The sequence below is a fragment of the Pleurodeles waltl genome, chromosome 6 (assembly GCF_031143425.1).
Source record: "Pleurodeles waltl isolate 20211129_DDA chromosome 6, aPleWal1.hap1.20221129, whole genome shotgun sequence".
Classification (NCBI taxonomy): Eukaryota; Metazoa; Chordata; class Amphibia; order Caudata; family Salamandridae; genus Pleurodeles; species Pleurodeles waltl.
Window position 1 is genome coordinate 1,687,286,850 of NC_090445.1, and position 22,890 is coordinate 1,687,309,739.

At 42.6% G+C, this 22,890-nt stretch overlaps 1 protein-coding gene across 13 annotated transcripts in view; it reads left to right on the top strand.

The window, feature by feature from the left end:
• The window catches only part of GAPVD1 (GTPase activating protein and VPS9 domains 1), a 418,483-nt gene that overhangs the window by 158,224 nt on the left and 237,369 nt on the right, over positions 1 to 22,890 (top strand). For 2 of the 13 annotated variants that reach the window (XM_069241749.1, XM_069241751.1), the window contains exons 7-11: positions 5,652 to 5,732; positions 8,253 to 8,413; positions 9,181 to 9,310; positions 19,223 to 19,372; positions 20,784 to 20,957. In XM_069241749.1, the coding sequence (XP_069097850.1) occupies positions 5,652 to 5,732; positions 8,253 to 8,413; positions 9,181 to 9,310; positions 19,223 to 19,372; positions 20,784 to 20,957 (696 nt within the window). The remainder of the gene's footprint in view (positions 1 to 5,651; positions 5,733 to 8,252; positions 8,414 to 9,180; positions 9,311 to 19,222; positions 19,373 to 20,783; positions 20,958 to 22,890) is intronic. The other 11 variants (XM_069241757.1, XM_069241758.1, XM_069241752.1 and 8 more) reach the window with 10 other exon arrangements.

A 22,890-nucleotide genomic window follows, 5' to 3' on the forward strand; every position in this document is an offset into this window, starting at 1 on the left:
GACTGCTAAAGCTGTTTTTGTCCAGCTCTAAAAAGGAGAAACAGAGCCCTTGGTTAAAAAAGCCCCTTCAAGCAACAAGGGCATTTACACAGAAAATGTTGTGAAATATTTGTAGGACACTTTTAGAATCAGATTAGGTGGGATGAAAATAGCAAAAATCTAATTAATCAATTGCTGGAAATCCAGAGTAGCCAATAATTAATAACAAAGGCTTTGAGAAATGGGTTGGCCCTTTAAGGTGCTCATCAATTCCTAAAAATGCTTGAAGTATGAAGGGTGCCAGTATTGCCTAGATCCCTCTCAAGAGCCTTTCTTGGACTAGAAGTATGACATTAACAACATTACACATACATGTACAACTAATGTATTCATAATGGGATGCCAGTGACCGGAAAAACTGTTTATAAAAATGAATTCACATGGACTGAACGGAACTGCCATCATGTTTTTTTTGTATAACTGTGTTTGGAGTGGGATTCATGATTCAGGAAAGACATTTTGCTACACAAGTTTGCGATAATCTCTGGGAGATCTATCTGGGGAGCTGCTTATGCAGGAATATTACAGGTTCTAAAACACATATCTCCTAAACGTGTTTCTCAAAGAAAACTGTTCCCACATTAAAACAAGCTTTCAGTTGTGCACAAATATTGCCCTTCCAGGGAGTTTCAAACTGAGTGCCACAGGCTCTGGGCTCAGAGTGTTGCCTGCACAGTTAACGTTCAGCAAGCCTGGCCATAACACAACACCAAAGAACTACAAAGGCAGACTTGTTATCACTTCTTTTCCATGGAACAAGTGGCCCTGGTCCACCATGGGAGCCATGTTTTTATGAAGCACTGATTGCCATGAAAGAAGATCAATGTGCCATGCTTGCAGCTTTGTGCAATATGGAGCACACCTTGCATGGAGGAAGGATATGTGATGTTGTTAGTTACTTCCTCTCTTAGCAGCCATATTCTTACAATACTAGTACAACAATTCTTCTTAGCAGCAAAACCCTTACAGGTTACTGGCAAACAGTTGCCTCAAAAACAGTGTAGTTAGGCCTAAACAACAGCAGTGAACAAATTTCCAGAGAAATCACCTAACTTCTGCAGTGTTATACAACTTCGAACCTGCAGTGCAGTAAAGACTATACTGAAAGGAAGAGTGCCGGTATTTTCTCGACATTGGATGTCTGGGGTAAAATGTCTGGGGTAAAATTTAATTGTAGCAAAAATGTTGTACGCCCAGTAAAAACTGATTTTGCTTTTAATACCTGCATTTTTTTTATTTTTTTCCTCTTAGTAAAACCATACTTCCTTTGCAGCTTTTACTATATTAATGCATAATTACCATTCTTCAGTGTTGTATGAAGCAACCCCTTCATTTCAGGCAATAACGGCACATCTCCTTTTGACAGGGCTTTTTAGATGCTAGTGAACTGACTGCATCAGTGGAGGAATGATGATAGAACCAAGCAACAAGCTGCATAACCTCAACTTCTTATTTCCATCTGGGACTATGGGTTATTTTTTGGTTGCTGAGACTGTTGTCCCAACTTTGACATTTTACACAGCTTTTCTGAAGCCCTGCAGCTGATAATTCATAGATATGGACTCTCATTTACTGGTTTGGTTTGAGCTACCACAGTATTTCTTAAGCTCTTGAAAGAATTTCCTGCAGAGATATTCCAAGACTTCATCTTGCACAGATCAGTCTTTTAACCTGAGAAAGGGAAACTGAACTCTGGTCCCAGAAAGGGGTCGACCTTTTCTGACATTTTAGGAGGGGAAGGGGCAAAAAGGCACCATCTCAATCTGTGTCAAAACCAGAATAGCAAGGGTACAGCTGGTCTCTGAGGTTTAATATGTTGACGTGGCACAGGGTGGTGACTATGGTTCAACCCCTGTAGCACAGCTCGCTTCTTGCGGCCAGGCCCTGCAGGAACAAGCTAGAACTCCATTTGTATCTATAGGGAAATAGCTCTTTTTGCATGATCACCCTCAAAAGTTTGGACTGATGCTGCTGGCTTTTCAAATCTGAGTGCGCACTGAGGCATGCTAACCAGACCTCGGAGACTGTGTTGTAACCCCTTGCAAAATATAGATTACATTGGCTACCCCCAATTGACATAAGTTGACTTACTTATAAGTCTCTAGTACCAAAGGTACCCATGGCATGTAAGACTACATTCATCTAGGGGTGCAGCACTGAATGTGCCACCCTGTGTCTGACAAAGTACAAAATTCCTCCCAGCCTACCACTGCAGCCTGGAAGATCAGTTTTAAAACTGCTATTTCAACTTTGCCATTTAAACCAATGGTGAAGCCCCAACTCCCCTTAACAATATATGTGAGTCCCTGCTAAGGGAGACCCATAGACCTCTGCGGCAGGGAACTGCATATTATTAAGTTGAACATGTACTTTCAATGTGTCTTAATAGAAAAACTTCCAAATTGTCGTTTTGCTGTGGAAAAGCTAGTAACCCCATTGGGTAGCACAGAGTTACCAGCTGATCCTTCAGTCTGACTAACTTCTGAATGGCACTACTATGATGGATACTTCGAGGTATAACATTTAGTGCGACATTAAACCCGGCTTAAAGCCCAAATCAGATTTAAAGTCACTTTCAAGGAAAGGCAACTTTTAGAAAGTTGCCATCCTGTTGCTGAGTTTCCAAGTGGCCATGCACAGTACTTGGCCACCAAACAGCCTTCTGCTCTCCTGGGGAGTAGTGTGAACGACTCCCAGAGTTGGGAACAATAGAGGCCTGCCATCTTCCCCTTACAGGAAGCCACAGAGGTTGTTGACCAAAAGGGCAGCTTCAAAGAGGAAAGCTGCCTTTGGCGTGCAAATGGCAGTCACACTCATGAGGGCTGGCTCTTTGTTCCGGCCACCAGCCTCTCTACCTGAACAGAGCACCAGTGGGCAAACAGGTTTTTCCGTGGGCATTTGGCTTACAGGTAGCCAACCTCTAGGATGTGCTATGAAGCTCCTACCTTCCAATGAAAGGTTCAGACATCTTGAGAGTAGATAGAATAGTGCACTCTGGAATTCCTACATGTACCCGGACGTCGTCACAGGTTGGGAGGGATCCGGGTAGTTCATTGGCTACTGACCGCATCATTCCCACAGGCACTTTCTGGGAATAAATATTGCACCCCTGGTTCCCTGAACATCAGATCACTCTGGAACTGAAGAAAGCACAGAATGACTGCCCTGCTGACCCCTGGATATGGCAAGAGAGGTGACCTGCCTGCTGGTCTGCACTTTCTGCACCTTGGGCTAGCAAAGGGGACTTTGCCTGTTGCTCTTGGCTTTTGGAAAAGGCACTCCAGAGCCCCAGACCAAAGAAGTGACTCCAGGGGTCAGTCGGCTGATCAAAGCTGAAGTAACTGAGTCCGGTAAGCCAGTAACCACACTCTTTTGAATCACAGCTGATAGCCACTGGGCTACCCAAGCCCAATGACCAAAAGTTGCACCAGAGTATGCTGGTTCAGGGAGTGTAGTCTGTGTCCAGATTGGTCCCTAAAGACTGACACCAGCCGTCAGCAAAAGATACCACTGGACCCGCTGTGTACAGAGACAGGTACTCGGTCGCAGCTGACCTTTTACTGGCTCACAGAGGACTTCCAGGGACACCGAGCCTTGTGGCCAAAGTCACCCCACCTTACCTGTGGCTGGAGGAATAACCACAATGACACCTCTGTCGACCGAACACCACACAGAGCATCTTTCAGCATCCTGCATCCCCAGAGTCAGGACCACGCCTTGAAGTTTATGGCGGGCTTGATGTAAAGTGTGGATCTGGACTTGAGACTGCTTTGGTGGCCAGGTAACTGTCCAAATATTCCTTAGGTGACACCCTGACCATCTTCCTGCCAGAAGTGGTCACACCACTCAGGCAGAGTAGCCAAACACAACTCATTCAAATTCTTCAATAGCTTCTAAACCTTCTGGTTACCAATGCTTGTTTGTGGTTTGGAATAAAAAGCTGAAATTTACACTTTACTTAAATATCTATATCTCCAGAGTCTTCAGGTGGGGTTTGCTCATGTTGGGTGTCAAAAAATTCATAAAAATATTGTCTATTTTAAAAAAAATTATAAATCACTGTCTTTTGTGTTGTGAGTTTATTATTTTGTTGTTTGTTGCTTCTAAATGCTTTACGTTAGTTCCCTTGTTTAAGCCTTGCTCCTCAAAGCCTCAGCTGTACCCAGGGTTGAGCTAAAGATTTAACAAACAAACCTGACTGGTCCCAAGACAGTTTTGAGAGTGTATTACATGGTAAGTTTGCACAACGATACTATATAATACACCGCAATCCTTCCAGTATCATACTGCACGTGACCACAGCAGGAATAGAGATCCCTTACACATGCTCAGAATGAAACTTTTGCATATATACATTGTACTGCACATGCCCACAATAGGAATAACATTCCCTTGCACAAGCTTGGAAAGCAGAAAGGGACTCTGCTTTTCCAAGAATGTTTAAGAACACCTGAGGGAGGAATTAAACAGAAAACAAAATGAGTTGGTTTGAATTCTCATGGGAGACGTTTGTGCTGCATAAAACTGCAACAACAACAAAAAAAAAGACACCGGCAATAGGTAGAAGAAGCACTTTTTCCATTTTAGTCCACTATCTCTACCAAATCAAATCTTGTAAACCTGTCTCCCAACATGTAGGCAGAGCCTCTTTTCCTGGGGACTCTTACATCATTGTCTGGCGACAGCTGTGCTGTCAAACTAGACCACAGAAAGGAGGAAGCGGAGGTTTACGGTAGGGGCCCCCTTCCTGTACAATAAATGAATAACATAACATGAAATACATTTTTGAAAACTGATTGCACCATTAAAGAAAAAACACACTTCAGGATAACATACACTGCTGTCTACTGGGCTGAATCAAGAAATACCATCTGATGAACACTTCAATTCATTCGACTTAATTGCAAAAACGTATGAAGAGACAGGGGAATGCAAATCTTTCTTTCGAGTTTAACCCCGGGTTATTTATTATTTCAAAATCCAATTACCGATCAAGTGTGCTTCGCGAGGGATCGAAAGAGCAGCTCCTGTGAGGTGAGTTTGGCTGGGAGTAGTTCCACCTAAGTGTACTACCTCTTAGGGTCTCAAGTACTCAAGTCTGGGTTATGTGGGGCAGATAGTAGAAGCTGGAGTGAACATTAAACCTAGGATGTTTCCAGTGTAGAAACAGAGGGCTCTATTCAATATAGCCCGAGTCTGGAACCTCCCATAGCGAAGATATCTCAGTGGCAACAATTTGCAGAAAAATCTCACTTAACCTTTTGAGAGCCAGTATGCAAAGGGAACACCGGTTTGGGCCATCATTTGAAATTGTGGAGAGATGAAGGGGACCGCAGAAGGCATGTCGTCTAGCTTGGCAAACAGGTGGCAAAATGAGTGGCAAACACAGAACAGGGCATCTTGATGAATGCTTTTATGAATGGGACACTTACAGAATCAAGAAAATGTGGTTCTCTGCAGGTCAGTATCTTCACCTGCTGAGTAGTGGAAGTACAATTTCACTTCTCCTGCAGTTGTCTTGTGTAAACTGTTCAATTTAAAATTACATTTGTAGTTAGGATTATCATGCTGTTCATTGTTTTGACTTTCTGTTTAATGCTACCAAATCCCAGGACAACAACTATCTGCCATAACTGCCTGGGAGACTTCGGCCACCAATCTCTCGGCTCACATTAACCTGGTAGCCCCATTTGGTGGGTAATCTCTATTTTCTTCCACATTTTGCTTGAGGCAAAGCTTGGTGTCCACTTAGTCACTCTTGCTAGCTTCTTTCCAGTGTGTGCATGCATCATTGAGGCTGTTGGTCACCATTGCATAGTCAGCTGTCACAGTGTCTCACAGGGCTGCTTTTAAAATTGTACCACATTTTTTTTATCACACTAATTTTTCTTTTTTTTGCCTTGTAATTAACAACAAATGAAATGTTGGGCGGTTGATCTGTTTTCTGTTTTAGTGAGCATATCACAATTTTCAAATATGTAAAATGTGACATGTCAGACTTTACTGTCCTCAACAACAAACATTATTGCATACTCGTTCAATTCTGTTGTAATCATTTAGTGGCAGAATCCAAAATTAGCAGTGACCATGGTTTGCTTGCATGCTTAAATGGTCTGTTCAGCAAAGAAGCTGTTTCTGTACTTACTCAGTGTCACATCGCTTAAGGTAGGCATTGCATGAGCTTTAGCCATGCCCCTAGATAAATGAAATGAAATTCTGGTCTAGAACTTGGACTCAAAAGAATGTGTACAGTTGCAGTTGCTCAGCCAAATTAACGCACATCATTATTAGATTTTAGCCATGTGTTTGCCGAAGACTGAAGCACTTTGGCTTCAGTAAGATATTTACACCAGGGCAGACATCTTGAAACTCAGTTTCCTGGCCTACTAAGTACCCCAGGATTTTGAGTCTAGCATAGTAGCACCATGTCATTATAGCCATCACCCTTGGCTTGTGCCTCTTTTACAAGTCTCACCGTTCAAACGTATAACTGCATTTGTTTTGGGGTCCAGGAAGTGAGCAAAAACACGACTTGAATGTAAAGATAGATACCGCCTCAGGTCACTGAATACTTAGCCATTTAAATTCAGAGACTGTTTTGGTGGTGCATAACTAGTACGCCACTTCATTGCACAACAAAGGACATTTCTCTCACTGAGATTAAAAGCGAATTAATAAAATAAAGTTAACATGATTCATTTAATTATTTTCCTCAAAAGGAATGTTAATGCTTTACCATTACACCTTGACACCAAATCAATGGATGATGGCGAATTAACAATTTCAAGTGAGTCCGCATCTTTCAGAACCATAGGGTACATGGGCAGTGAACGAGGTGTTTGACATCAACCGTACAACAAATTGATGTCTCTAAGTGTTTCTGTTTAATTGCTTTTCCTAAATATTGGATCACAGCCTTACTTCATCCACTGCCGCATGCTAACATACATGTTATTGCGAAAGCTTCTGGAAGATTTTTCACATTAGTTGGACAAGAGTGCAGTCATCCGACTGTGTGCATTTCTAGTTTGCAAATTATTCCAAAGCAGAGGGCAGCCGCAGGAAGCAGGGAAGGGGCATGGGAGTAAGATTGATTTAAAATGAAATTAGAAGATGAATGGCAAGTGTATCAGGACAGACAACCTCTACAATCAGGCGTGGCGATGATCAACCTCATGATGTTAAAAAAAAAAAAAAAAACATAAAAACAACGTACAAAGGGTTGGCTGGGGAATAGAGTGTGAAGCCAGACTAAGATTTACTTTTCTCAGACGTCAGGAGCATACAGACTACAAGCCGTTTGAATTACTTTCACAAACCTGAAATGTATTTCCTTCGTGAGGAAAATAGTTTTCAGTACTGAGTGCAAAAAAATGATGCATAGCCTACTTTATTAATCATCTGTGTGAACATAGAGACCGTTACCTTGACTCCGCTACTAAAAACCACTGCAACATTTGTAAGTTTGTTCGATAGCATTGCTCTTTTCATCCTCAATTGGAATTTTACCCTACAGCCCTGAAACTGCCTGACCGTATAGTTCCCCCTACAAACTCTGGTTGTTTCTAGCCCATTTTCTCCCACTTCCAAAATATTGTGGGTATTGTTTACATCATCATTAAATTGCGATTATGAGATTGGTTTCTTGTTTATGATCTAGACTTTATAAGGTACTGAAAATGATAACACTGATAACGTCTCTGGGCACAATCCATTGCATTTCAAATGAATGCAGTGTTTTTAGAGTAACCACCCGTAAATGGTTGAGACTGATTCAATCGCCTACTTTCATCACTTCACATAGTCAGAGAGAGTAGTTTTAAGTGGTGCGCCTCCGAGCCCATTTGCTGCCCCCTCACTTGATGGCGCAATTAGACCTAAAAACCAGAACGCACTTGGGGTTTCTTATGTCCCTCTTGACAGGGGACACAACTTGCACTTAAATCTTGCTTGGCCACTAATAGTTATTTCATTGTGAACTGCATAAAGTTAGGCCCTGTCTGCAACAGCATGAAAAGATTGGTTTGCAATATATAAAAAGATTAGTTTACAAAGGCGCAGGCATTTCTCTCCATCACTGCTGTGTTGTTTGTTGTCATGTTGTATCACCCAGGCTCGTTCACATAACTCCATGTCTCTACGTAAGTGAAAAAAGTTGTTCTCCTGTGTGAGGAGTAAATTGGTTTTATTTCTTTGATTTTTGCTTTTATCAGCAGCTACTCGAAGCAGAAGCAAATCAAATTTAGTCGAGCAGCACACAGACAACGAAGGAGCATCCCAGGAAAATATTCAGGAAATCGTTCCAGATGAAGTTTTGGTTATTTCTTTGGGTACAGGTTCCTTGCTAACTCCAGGCATGATGACTGAAAACGAGGTACGAATAATGGTCTCAAGAAGCAGAATATTGGATCCAATCCATCAAGAGTATGTTTGCTTGAACAAGCCAGATATATTTAGATGAAGCATTTGACATGGCAAGCAACCTTCTGTTACAATGTGAGATTGTGGGATACATTCATGTGTTTTTGTTGTTGTTTTTTTTTTTTAAACCTGGAACACATTTAGCAAGGTATACTGTTGTCTTGAATGGGCAACTAAACGTGTGCAGCACCACAATAAGGGTCTCCGGTTTCGATGCATTTGTATTTGCAAATGTAAATGCATCAGTTTTCCATTTGTAGAATGCTGATTGTGAGTGATGCAGTACAGTGGGATAAGTGCCAAAAACATTGTTCTGGAGTTCTTTTGAGACTTATTTGTTTTTTTGATAACTTGTCTCCTGTAATTACGCAACCATCCTTGCGACTGATGGTGCCACATTCTCAAGCATTCCACCCCCTCTTGCTGCACTCTATATAAACCACTTTCAATGTATGACCTACCTGGCACATTTCAAGCAAGGAAACCATGCTTTTACTGGCTTGGGGATGTCTATTGCCTTCTGAATGTAGAGGGGCATTGTGAAGAATCGCTGTGGCACAAGAAATGACTTTTAGTTGTAGTTTGTTTTAGATATGTTTTTTAGTATGTTAATGGAAATCTGCTATGGCAGATCTGGTTTCATATGTTCCTATTGCCTTGTTTGATGGCTTCTGTGATGTACTTGAAGCCATCTGTTTCAGTATCTGTTTTTATCCCTAGGTTTTGAACATGCAGCTTGCAGAGGGAGGACAAGGAGAGGTGCCTGTTGACGATACCAAACTGCATGGTAAACCTGATAAAACCTTGCGATTTTCTCTCTGCAGTGATAATCTGGAAGGAATATCTGAAGGTGAATGATTATGTCAGAAAGGATATTGTATGTTTAATTTTAGAATGTCTTTAAGATAATTGCGTACTAGTGGACAAGTATAATCCGTTCTTTCATGACTGTTGGCATCTCTATTTGTACATTAATCAGTCTACCAAGAACGTATGCTTATGTTTCTCTGTTAATGTGAGAATGGTTATTTTATCTGAATTTTTTAAGATCACTACAGTCAAGATTTTGGGACCTTGTATTAGACCCTCCTTGACAGCATGATGAATCCTGTGACCACACACAAAAAGGATACAGTTAGAAAGCTTTTAGAAACCTGGAGAGAGTGGTAGATAGCTGATGTCAATTAGTGTTTGTAGTATATGCATCACATGCTCTGCATATTCTTGCCATCTAGTGTTGAGTGCTTTAGTAAACCGCTGTGGGTTTCTCAGAGCAGAGCGTGGCCAACACTTCAGTGGGTTCTCGGTGCTGCATCCTGAAATGTGCCCAATGATGCCCCCTGTGATCTAGAATTCTCTTCTTGTTTTTGAAAGCCTCACAGGTAGAACAGTTTGAATCCTCATGGTCTCAAAGGAGGCAAAGGTTGCAGACGCGATGTTACAACAACTAGAATTTTGCTTTACACTTCGGGTAGAATTGTTATGACGTATCCTCCACACTCCTCCTCTTAAGATTAATTCTCGTATAACCAGAGTTGAAGAACTGCTCTGATATGGGTCGATTTCAAAGCAGCAGGGTGAACGATAAGTTTTTCAACTCTGTACCTGGACAAATTGCGTACTGGAATCAGTAGGAGTAAAGATGTAGCTCGGCAGGCCTCAATGTGATGGGGAAACAAATAACCAATCTTATTTAGAGTTTTGGTCCTGGCGCTTCAGGGAAGAGTGATGAGATATCTCGACACTGAAGAATGTTTCGAAGAAAAAGCAACTTGCAAACATTCATGCCCAATACTAGATAGCATGAATATGCCCAGCATGTGCATCTACAGCACTACAATCTGCAAACAGATAGTTACAACGTACGCAAAGTTTTCCATTCCGCGGTTGAGGTTGGAAACCCGTTTGCAGAAGCGTTGACAAGCTAACAGCCTGCCTCTTTTACCAGCCATGTCTGCTGACACTTACTTTATGTGCAGTCTATGAACAGATTACCAGCTTGTTGCTTTTTTTCTGAATGCTCTATCAGAGTATCCAAAAACCCCATTCACCAAGTGGCCTGTGGTTGCAGCTTCTCCCAGTGCTCACCCCTTAATCTCACATTGGAAACTCTTAATTCTTCATTTGAATTATAGATGCTAGCGTCCTTTAATAAGGTATGCATCTAGCATCAGACATTTGCCAGCATCTTGAAACCTGTACGGCATAGTTTCCAGGCAACTTGTATTACGTGTTTTGACACAATGTGCTTGTAGCCAGGCCCTTTGTGCCTTTTCTTTTTTACTTTAAAAGTATGTATGATAGCTACGTCTTCATCATAGTCCAAAATATAGTCTAGTTTCTTTTCATTGTTATAAATCTCATTAAATTCATAATATGTGCTTACTTCAAGGACCTCCCATGTAAGCCACGAATAACTTGTAAAAATGTATTGTCATCATTGCTTCCGGATCAGCCCTCCTGAGTTGTACATTTCAACGATCTTCTCTTCAGTGTAAAAGTGTTTCAAAGTTTAGCTTGAAAGCTGGGCCTTTGCCATTAATGGCCAGGTGAACTATGACCAGGCTTTTTGAAAGTTGAATGACTGGTCGATGAGTAGCAAATGCAGTGCTTCTACATCCTTGATATATATTTGCATGTGTGGTTGCTATCTTACTGTTGCTTCCTGGATTCTTGGTAGTTTTTGCATGAATGAACTCCCGCACCCACCCCCATCGTCACAGTGAATCTGAGTTTCATATTCTGGGCATGAAGGAAGTGGTCACCTACATACACCATCTACTGGAGTCTTAGATATTGTTAATTTGGGGAGCCATGGATAAATTGAAGTCCATGATCACTTCTAGGCTTCTCACTTCTTGTGTCTGTGTTGTTGGTAGTGCTCCCACATCCTTGTGCCTGACCGATAAGGGATGGTAGGTTTTCCAAACTTCTCATGTCAAGATTTAAAGTCTTCGGTGACTTAAATTTGAGGTGGTTAGTCAACATCTTGGAGACATTGGCCTAGTTCTGCTCTGCCCTTAGGGTCTTTTAGTGTCAGGTGTGCTTGTCATCAGCATACATGCAGCTTGTAAATTTAAAAGATTTGATCAGGTCCAGTAATGCGGTGGGTTAGATATTGAAGAGGAGAGGGGCAGCAATATATTCTTGTTCTATAGTGCCTTGATGCTAAAAGGTTGAAGTTAGTAAAGTAAGTAAGATCATGCCCGATCCATAGGATTGTATAGGTAGGGAAAGATTCAGTCCAAGGAAATGTTTTTATGCTGAGGTGTTGCCTTATTTCTAGAATGGAGTTATAGTCGGTCAGCTGTTAGACGTGTTCAAAGGGTAGCAATACCATTTCTGTCCACTGTTTCCTTCAGGTCATCCCAGATGGCGATGAGTGAATTTTGTGTCTTATCCAGGTGGAACCCGATTTGTTATGAGAGTAGGCCTTTTTCTTAAAGGGAATTTGAAAGCTAGATGAATGCTTCTTCATTTTATCAGTTTTCGTAGGAAGTGGACAATTCAAAATTGGTCTGTAATTGACCGTCCATTGGCTGTGCAGTAATTTGTGATTTGCTTATCTTTTTTTATTAGATCTTTGATCCAAAGCTTTTCATGGCATGGGTTAGGGAGTGTTATATTTTTTGTGTGATGAGTTTGTTGATGGCTTTAGAGAGCTGGTTGTACAACTGGTTGACATCTTTTATTTGTTAGCATGTTGTGCATGCTGACACGACTTCTGAGAGGACTGTTTTGTTTCAGTGCATATAGATGGTTCATAGTGTTGTCGTAGTAACCAGTCGTAAATTGAGTTTGAGATTGAAGGAGATTAGACATTGGTCTCTCTAGAAGGTAGCCTTGTTGCCTGTCGTCCCGAAGAGTCCATCCAGAGTGAAGATGGGGGGGGGGGGATTTCTGTGTGTGTGTGTGTGTGTGTTGCTCCATGGTTGTTTGTAATGGTTCCTGGCTGTGATATAGAAGGTTTATCAAACCATTGTTCAGGTTGCCTGGGATGAAAAGGTAAATATGCTTTAGAAAATGGCCTGAGATAGCATCCCTGAAAATATCGGTGAGAGGTCAGCTCAATTAATTAATTAACGAATAAATAGGAACGCACTCAGGAAAGTAGGAGTGAGCGTTCACCCGACCAGCAGTCTAGCAAGGACTGAGCCGACAGTGGCATAGCGTCTCTAAGCCTGGTTTCACTTATGCAGAGAGTTTAATTTCTAGTCCAGATGAAACATGCATTGATTGAGCAACAAAGGTCTGAGGGTGAGGGAGACGAGCCAAAGGCTGCACAATTAAACTTGTTTGTTGGGGATGCAGACAGTAGGGTATAAGGGGTAGTGTGGAGCAAGAAGAAGGGAAGAACTGGGTGTTCGCTGAGAGTTGTTGATATGGATTTTGGCTGTGTATTCTTTCTTCTCATATAAGAGATTGAGTATAGACTTAAGTGGATGTGGGATGAGGTTAAGAAGAAGGGTTTTCATGCTATGTGAGGATATTAGGAGGGCTGGATGTGTAATGAGGATGGGCTACTGAAAGTCCCATTTATAGCAATGGGGATGAGAAAGAGGGGAAGTGGCTTTGTTGTCTCTTTTAATATGACTGACAGTGGTTGGTCTTTGTGTGTGTTTTATAGGGAAAGGTTGTAGTGGGTGTCTTAATAGCCAAAAATACATCAGTGGATGGTTTGCTTCTGCTGGGCTTTGTGCAATTTGTGTGTGTCCGATCTGGGATTGAGGGTTAGAAGTAACTTCATAGGAAGCCGAGAATGTGATTAGGCTGTGATTTTGTTAGGCGAGCTGGTGATCCTAGTTGGCTAAGGCAGGCTTATCAGATGGTTTGGGTAGCGAGTAAGAAAAGGGGTGTATGAAGGGCAGTGGGACTTAAATAAGACACAGAAAGACATAGGGATAGGTCTAGGGGGAAGAGGAAATGTGTTGGGAGGATGTTGGTTAGGGGCAAGAGCAGATATGATAGAGAAGGAGAGGTTGGGAGGAGTCGGAGTTGCTATTAAAAAGGAGAAAAATAATAGTGGGCATGGCAGGCTGAGGATTGGGAAGGAGGCCGGAGATGCCTGGTAGCGGTAGTATTATGCATGCAGTTGAGTGTATTTTGGAATTAGTGGAAGAGAAAGTGTGTTACAGAGTGAAGAACAGAAGCAGGATGCAGAGATATGGGGTAGGCCAGAAGAGGGGAGGATAGGAGACTAGTCATAGGGAGGAGAAGAGGACTTGTCAAGGCTGACATGTTTTGAGTCTGAGGCAGAATAGTTGAGGTAGGGCAGACTTGCAGGGTGAGGTAGATTGGAGGGTTATATAGAGGTTAGAGAGTAAGATCTCCCTATGTAAGAAATGGGTGATAATAAGCTAGTGTTAAGGAAGCGCATAGGGTTACTCAAAGAAGAGGGGCAACATCAGCTGGCTGGTGGCTGGTGATATGGGCTGATTTGCAGAAGAAGGTGGATGTGATTTGAGATAATAGGGAGGTCTTAGAGGCGTTGGGATGGTCAGCTTCAAGGTGAGAGTAGTCGAAGCGTCCATTAGAGTTATGGTTTCTCTGGTAAGCAGGTGACAAGAGTAGCATGGTGTGAGAAAGGAATGAGGAAGATGTTGGCATGATTATGAAAAGAGCAAGAATATTATCCGTTAGGGTAATAATGTCTGAGAAAACTGACTTGCTGTGATGAGATACATTGTGTTCATCAGGCAAGGGGCATCTTGGAGATGGTCACTGGGATTGAAACCGATGGTGGACCATCTAGCAGAAAAGAAAACACCAGTAATCTAAGTCTGTGCGACCGCAAGCCAGATGAATATCGACTCCAGACTCTGCTTTCAGAAACTCCATAATAGTAAGAGTCGTTAAGTGTGTCAAAGTGTAACCAACTGGCAAGTGCAACTTCCCTAAACCACCAGGAGGTTTAGAACAATTTTGGCCACCTAGGAGCAGTGTAGGTGTAATACCATGAAGATGGAGCTTCCCCACCCACAAGGAGATTTAACAAACTATTCAGTCACTGCTAGCCTAGGTAGGAAGACACTACGAAGGGTCACAAAAAAATGACTTGTGTGCAACCTGAAATAAACCCAGCTCCTCACAAGCTGCTTTAGTCTGGAGAGGGCAGTAAATATGCCTTCTGGTGTTCAGTGGAACAAGAGGTTTGCAGCATATTGTAGATCACACATGCTGCATTACGTCCTACATCTAATGATTGGGGTTGGACCTGTAACTGCTTTTCACAAAGGCAGGAATGGATAAGTAAGACTAAGGAGTTTGTGTCACCCAGGTAATCCACATTTGGCTCCGCCGAATGTTTACAGGCTGGTTTGGGAGGTGAGAGTACTGGTATGCTGATATGGGCAGGTGTAAACAGATTTCAGGCAAAGGAAGTAAAACAAATGCAAAGGCGACACTCCCAGAGATAGTTACACAACAATTGTTGCGGAACTCCTGCAACAAAATCGGGGTATTTTTCAAGACCAACAATCTTTACCTTTTTGATTCAAAAATAGCCCCACAAGCATGGAAAGCTCAAACCAATCTGCTTGAATTGATTGATTTTTCTATTTGCAGGCCACCTTGACCATCAGAAATCTTCAAAGTAGTAGACCTAAACTTTGTTGCATCATCACCTGAAACATCTTTCTTTGCTTGACCTGTTACAGTATCATCTTACCTTTATCCCTGTTGTGAGTCTCAGTTGACGTTTTCGGAGGTTTGTGATGAACGCTTGCCCTTAGCCAGCTCTGGGTCTCTGAGCTCATCTTGGACCTCAACAGACAATGTACCATGATGTGTTACACTCAGTTTGGAGACTTAGACTTTGGTCTTGGAGCCAGCTCTAGAATTGGTTTATTATCTTTTGAAGGTCAGGGAAGGTGAACTTACAGGCTTTGTTGTCTTCTTCAGTTGAGACTTCACCTAGTGTCCACCAATGGTCACTTATCCCCCCTGGTTGTCAACATTTGTCTGGCTAATTGTAAGGCCCCTGATGAAACTGCGTCATGAACATCCCCTCCAATTTCCATTCATAGTCAGATGACGTGAAGAGTGATCTGTGCGTTTCAGGATATCTTGGCCAGTCCACTGTATCTAAACACTTCCCTGCAGTTGATGTCCTAGTAAATGAAAATATAAGTGGAAGCTGTATGGTATATGCTCCCCTCTTTAATACCAGATGAACAGCATGCTGTGTAGTGGTAGGTGCGTTGATTAATTCCCACCTCAGCAAGTACAATGTGTAGGAAGCTGGCTATCTATGAGGTGCACCAGTATAAGGGGACACTCTGCAGATAGTTCAGGCGATCCTCATTGGTTTACTGAGGTTAAAAGTAATAATCCCAAATGCCCTCTTCTGTGATAGTGTGGGTGAAGAGTTTAGGCTTATCCGAGGGCACTGCTAAGCATTTGTTGAACACCCAGAGTCAATAAATGAGACACACTCAAAAAGAAACTCAAGACCAATGTTTAGAAGAATATATATATTTTTTAGAATGTTTTAACACCAGAAAAACTTAAGAGGGAAAGTAATGGGCCGTGTATCAACTTTTGCAAGTAAGTAACAGTTTTACTGAAATGCGCTTCTAGGCAGTAAAGACTTTCTATGGATAGAGTAAAGTTACTGCATAGGGATCTTTGCAAACACTTCTCAGGAGTCCCCTGTAAGTTGTAGATGCTAGGGGAGCAAGGTCACTAAAACCACCAGCATTATAGTTTTACCTGACCTGGGGCGCCTAGTGCACTTGTGCTGGTAGAGTCTTGTGTCTTGCCACAAGGGGGACCACCTGGAAAAAGACTGCAGGGGGGGGGGGGGGGGGGGCTTAAGGACAAGCCTATGAACTCCCAAATTGACGGGGGGAATGAGGGATGGTCGGGGGTGGGCTTCAGAACTGGGGAACACCGTTGGTTGCAGTGGACCTGGGCTGTGGAGCTCTGGTGCAGCAGGCTTTGGTCGTCAGGTGCTTCTGTGTCAAGGCGTCCATGGTTCTGGGGTGGACCCACAAGAAGGGGCCAAAACAGGGCAGCTGGACGACTCTCTGGGATGTCCTCCGTGTTGCTGATGTCCCTCGAAGGCTGGTCCTTGGTTTTGGCATTGGAGTCCTGATTGGACTACAGACCAGCGTTGGTTGTTGCAAGGAGTTTAATGCCCCGGGTTTTGGTTCATACGGCTCCAGTGGGTCTTTGTGTCTTTTCACTTGGTGGGGAGAAGGATTTGACCTCCTGAAGTAGGGTGACCTCCTCCTGTGTGTCTGTTGCATTGGCAGGCCCGGTGGTCAGCAGAACGGAGAGCCAGATTTTGCAGTTGGTGCCTGCGGGTGCAGAGGAGTGGCTACTCCACTTCAGTGGAGATTTTGACAGCTTGGGGAAGTGCTGAAGGCCCTCCAAGGCTTTTGGAGGGTGCACATTTGCAGGATGAGTCGGGTTGCTGCGATTATGGGGACAGTAGCAGGTAGACAGGCAGGGTTTTGCCCCTGAAGTCCACCCGCAGTCCGCAGTTCTCGCTTTTTTTTGGCTCTTGTTGGTCCTTCTTCTTGTGTCAGACAAATCTGTTCTTCTGGTGTCAGGGGGCTGCCTAAAGACTCGATTTAGTAGGAGTGTTTAGAGGAGTGTAGGGTAGCAGCCAGTGTGCTACTTACCCTTGGGGTGACTACAACCCTTATATGACCACTTCCAGTGGGGAGTGGGTATAACCCTGTTTTATAGTTCCATTTCCACCAAAACAAGATGGTGGAGTCCTTCTTTCGTGGAGCAGATCAGGCTGCCCACCTTAGGAGTGTGGCTAGCTTGGTAGTGCACCATGCCTATCTGTATAGCTAATTTACACCTGTCCTGGTGCCAAATGGGCCTCCGGGCAGGAAATGACAACTCCTAGGACTAGGGGAATTTGAGGTTGCGTACCAAAGGCGGCAGGGTCTTTAAAATCACCGGCCTTGATATGCAGATTCACTAGACATCCTGCTGGAGGAGTGCTTGCTCTCTGCCCCAGGGGGTCAGAAACATATCTGTGGTGGCATGCTGGTCGATACCAGTCAGCCAGCACACTAGAGGACTAGTAGGTTTCAGAGGGCACCTCTATGGTGACCTCTGGGTGCATGTCATAATACATCCAATACTGGTATCAGTCTGAATTTATTAAATCAAGGTGTTTGACACCAAACACCATAGGTTTCAGTGATGCCAGCATGCAGCTGGGTAACTCATAATGACAAGCCTCCAATACACACCTCAGGACTGCTTCCCTTTTCACTTGCAACATCTGGTAATCAAACTAGCCATTACAGGGGCATGTGTGTTTGTGCAGATATGTGCACACATCAAACATAATGCACCTTGCCTTAGGGCTTTAAGGCTTGCTGTAGGGGTGGCTTACGTATACTTGGATTAAGTGAGAGAGGCATGGCCCACAAGTGTGCCATGTTGTGTTTTTTTTCTCATGTCCTGCGCCATGTCTGTAATGTCAGGCTGTGTGCTGTTTTTAGTGGGGTCCCTTAACGGGGCACAATACATGCTGCAGCCCTTAGGGACCCTCTCTAGTACCCAGCCCTAGATACCAGGGGTTCCATTTACTAGGGACTTAAAGAAGTACTAGTGTGTGTGTGTGCCAATTGTGTACAATGTACCTCGTTTATCGAAAGAGCACTGGTACTGGGGACCTGTTTAGCAGCAACCCAGTGCACCGCAGTTGAGAAACCTCTGAAACAGTGATGAAAAATGGGGGTGACCACGTCCAAAAGGGCCACTTTTCTACACGGTGTGTGTGAATTTAACAGCATTTAAATATGCATCATGTGTGAGAATTTAGTGTGCAGTGTGGAAGCTTCTGTTAAGCTTATGAAAATATAAGTCCCTGGAGTGCGTGGTATTTAACTCCCTGTCTTGATTTATAAAAACTTCCATGATTTGCTGCCATAAGATTAATGAATTATCAGTATTGAAACTTGAGTGGTGTTCACGGTGGTCACTTGTTGTTGGGACAGATCATTTCCTGTAATTGTAGCAGGGATGTAAAACTCTTACCAGCCCACATTCACTTCTCTTTTCCTCTAATTAGGATTGTCCCTATGCATAAAACTTCATTTCTTTGTATGATGCCATTTGTTTCTTTGTAGTTGAACTGTATGCATTAAGAATGTTTGTATAATCTGCTGTGAACACCTCAGCACAATTTAGTTTGTGTTAATTTCTGACTCTGTGTTCTTGTGTTTATGGCTGTTCACAATAAACGTGGCACCTTAATTCTGCTCTACATGCATAGTTGTTTCCCAAAGAGCATGGGGCTCTTCAGAGAATGGTCACAAAGACTTTTGTTGTTAATTACTTTTGCAGTTTTTTGTGGAGAGTACTAGTTTTCATAGTGTTGCTATAATTTATGTGTAAGCATGTCTGTACATTTGAAAATGACACATCTGATGAAAACCTCACTAGCCAATTCTAAATAAAGTTGCACCGTTTAACTTGGATCTCAGGAATAGCATAGTGTTGATGCTTCTTAAATCCATATCTTCCTAGTCATTCTTTTGCAAATTGATTTCAACAGATGAATAGATATTCCCAGATTTTGTTTACAGGACTTTCAATGGGCCCCTGTAACAGGTGTAGTTTAGCGAACAAACTGAACACGACAAACGCTGTCAATTATTTCAAATAATGATGTTTAAAGCAGTCCTTTTTACCCCTTTATTGTAACTTCAGTAATTATTGATGTCAATTCTGTGTTGTAAAAGTGTTTGTAATAAAGATTTGTAATTTGATTGAAAATACAAATAAGCAGAAGAGGAAAATCAATGTTCGACAGGTCCCTCAAATCGTTCCAACTCTGTGTCTTCGCTGGATTTGGAAGGAGAATCTGTGTCGGAGTTGGGAGCAGGACCTTCCGGAAGTAATGGGGTGGAGGCGTTGCAGTTACTGGAGCATGAACAAGGTATGTGAAAATCACAGGTCAGGTGATTAAAGTGAAGCCGTGTGTATTGTAAAGTTGAAGTATAAGTATGCGTCTCTGACTTGACATTTACATTTGCAGTAGACACATTGCATTTGTCTATCATATTTAGGCTGATGGGAATGAATAGATGTATTTTCTGCCAAGTGCCTTGTTTATGATCGATGATTACTTGAATTCTTAGCAGCCAAAGGGGACTCTGATCCCCTGAGCAATAAAGATTGTGTGCTAAAATGTTTTTAAAACCTAACCTCTCACTGCTAGTGAATGCTACTGCTAAATTATGCTTAAAACTACCCTATCTTAGTGGAACACCAACATCAGCCAGGAGGCGTCACATAGTGAATGAACACCTAACACTCATGAATTTATGAACTCTCTCTTGCTCCATCTAGCTCAATAAGTCTAAAGCCTGGGATATTGATGCATTTAACTGTCATTACTGGTCATGGATTTGTAGAAATATGGTGCCCAGTTGGTGAAGAAAAGTGCATTCCTAATTGTTTCATGTATTGGAGTGATTTACTATGTACACATAACATTCCCTTAGTTGGACAGTATGCCCAGGGGTAATGCACAAGGAAACAGTTCTAGGCTGCTGCACAGGAATACCAGAAAACATGACATTAGTCTGTGTGAGTAGTCCTTGTAGTTTATATATTTTTGTTGTGAGATGGAGTTCATGAGCTGGTGTTTGGTGTTTCTCTATTAGGTCAAGCACACAGCTGCTTTGACCTTTTGTAAGTATATTGGGCTTTTAACCACACCCACCTCACACCCATCACTTCACTCGTTCATGGACTTGCCTTTCAAAAATCCTTTATCATCATTGGTAAATGCTTATCGTTTGTCCCTCCTTGGGGCAGTTTTGTTACCACCTTGCAGACTACCCCGTTACATGGATAATTGCACGACTGCCGATATGTTTGACTGCAAGCGAATGTCTTTTTCTTTTTGTGTCTCTCCTTCTCGCTCATGCCGGCCATGGCGCTTTGAACAGGCTCACTTATGTCAACTGTTGTATTTTTCATTTTCAATTTATGTGGCAAGAAAAGCCCAGTTAGGAACTTACAACGCTAGTAGCTCTAATTCATTGCAAATGCATGTTGTCTTTTGATAATTTGATGTAATCTGAATATTGTTGTGCCAGATGGCCTCTGGTTGCACCCAGGTCTTGTTGTTCTGAAGCGTTATAGTCAGCTGCCCTGGAATTGCTTTCCATAGATATATTTGGGCAACATTTTCATTCTGAATAAATTACTGGTTAGCAGTTATTGTTACTTGGTCTTTTAACATAACCTCGCACATAGCAGGTGATTGCTTCTCCTCTCCATTATATACACTCCCTTTTTTTGGTGCTTCTTACTCCATTCCTTGTTTTCTCCCCTCCCAGCAACCACCCAAGACAACCTTGATGACAAACTGCGCAAGTTTGAAATCAGAGACATGATGGGGCTCACTGATGACAGGGACATATCTGAAACAGTTAGTGAAACCTGGAGCACCGATGTCCTGGGCAGCGACTTTGACCCAAACATAGATGAAGACCGGTTGCAAGAAATGGCAGGTAATTACTTAGGGAAAGTATTTCTGTAGCAGTGTGATGATTTTCATTATGTAGCTACAATATGTGCATTACTGAATAGAGGTTCTTTAAAATGTGTTTCCAATTAGGACTATTTTATTTCTTTTTGTTAGAGAATGGGGATTGTGTGGTTACGCTGCAAACTGAACTTTCTGATTGGTTCTTCTAAGATTTCTCATTATTTAAATTCCTCAGGTGCCAGACTGGATCTAGAAACTCCTTGATCAGCTCACCTTGCCTCCAAAAGATGTGTGAAGATCCATATATAGGCGCCACCCCTGTTCGCTAATGTCAGTTTAGCATAAAGCATTTTGCACCCTTAAATGAAGAGCTTTAGTAACCGATTGCGAACCATGATAGTGTGCAGAGCCTAACATGGGCCCTTATTAAAACCCAGAAATCCACTCCATGGGAGGAGGAGGGCAGTTCGGGAGGAATTTGATGGCATGCAGGAGCAATTGCTGGAAACATTTCCGGATGAAATCTGGTGCCCAGGGAAATAGAAACGTGAGGAATCAAAAGGAGAATAATCTGCGAAAGAGCATTGTTGAAGGCAACTATTAGAAATAAAGTCTCTAGTTGGCAGTGGTTTGCACCCATCCACTAGGGACTCTCTCTCTATAATCAGGGTAAGGGTGTCACACAGCTAAGATAAACCCTTCTCTCACCCCCTTAGTAGCTTGGCTTAAGCAGTCAGGCTTTTCTCTGAGGCAATGTGTAAAGCAGGGGTCTCCAACCTTTTCTGTAGCGAGAGCTAATTCTGACCATTTCAAATCACCATGAGCTGCCGAATGCTAAACTTGCGCCTTTATTACCAGACACCCGCGTACCCAGCTTCCTTAACTTTCAGCCTAATGTCCATAGAGCCAGATACTATGGTTTGAACAAAATACTTCGATTAGGGGCACTATGGCATGGCTTCCATGTGTGGCAGTGAGAGCTTGGTCTTTGGGTATATATATATATATATGAATGGGCTATATGTGTATGGGTAACTGAGAGCCTTAGTCATATGTACTTGTGGCACAGGACATACCTTTTGCCATATGTTGCACCGTTACATGTATAACACAAACATACAACCCTTTTTTAAATAGAGCAAATTTAAAGTGCAAAAATGTTCATAATGTATAACATTTTTCTGCATTTAAAAAAATCTCCCATTTAAATGACTGTTTTTCAGTTATAAATATGGCACAGTTTTCTGCTGGACACTGGCAGCAAGAGGCCTTCTGTTTGTAAATGCAAGACTTTGGAAAGAAAATTGAGAACATTAGAATGAAAAGTTAACTTGATTATAAGGCTTACTTTTCCTTTTAATTTTCTCCAATTTAAAAACATTGAGAAACATCATTTTGTTCTAGCCTCCAATACTGAGTTGACAAAGATGTTTATTCGAAGATTTAAGTACCTTATTGCTTCAATTATTCACCTTTGTGCCCTGGGTCATAAGTCTCTCAGCAATAGAGCCCAGGTGCTTGCAGATGAAGTCTTTGATAGCCCTAAGACTTTTAACAGGAGCCAAGCCCAGTCTAAGCCCTTGGAGAACCTTGGAAGCAGGATGTAGAAAACAAAGTCCAGTTCTTTTAATCCCAGGACAGAAGCAGAAGAGCTACAGGCAGAGGGGCAGTCCCTCCTACAACATCTAGCTCTTCTTCCTGGCAGAATGTCCTCCTTCCAGAAGGATTCTAAAGTTGTGGTCTCGGCGGTCCAAAACCTATACTCATTTCTGCCTTTGAAAAAGGCAAACTTCAAAGGAAAGCCTTCGTAGTGCACAAGACCCTGCCCTGGTCCAAGACACACTCCAGGGTGTTGGAGACTGCTTTGTGTAAGGACAGGCGCAGTCCTCTTCTGGTGCAAGTGTCTGCTCCTCCCACCACTCTAGGCCAGGAAGACCCATCTGGATATGCAGGAC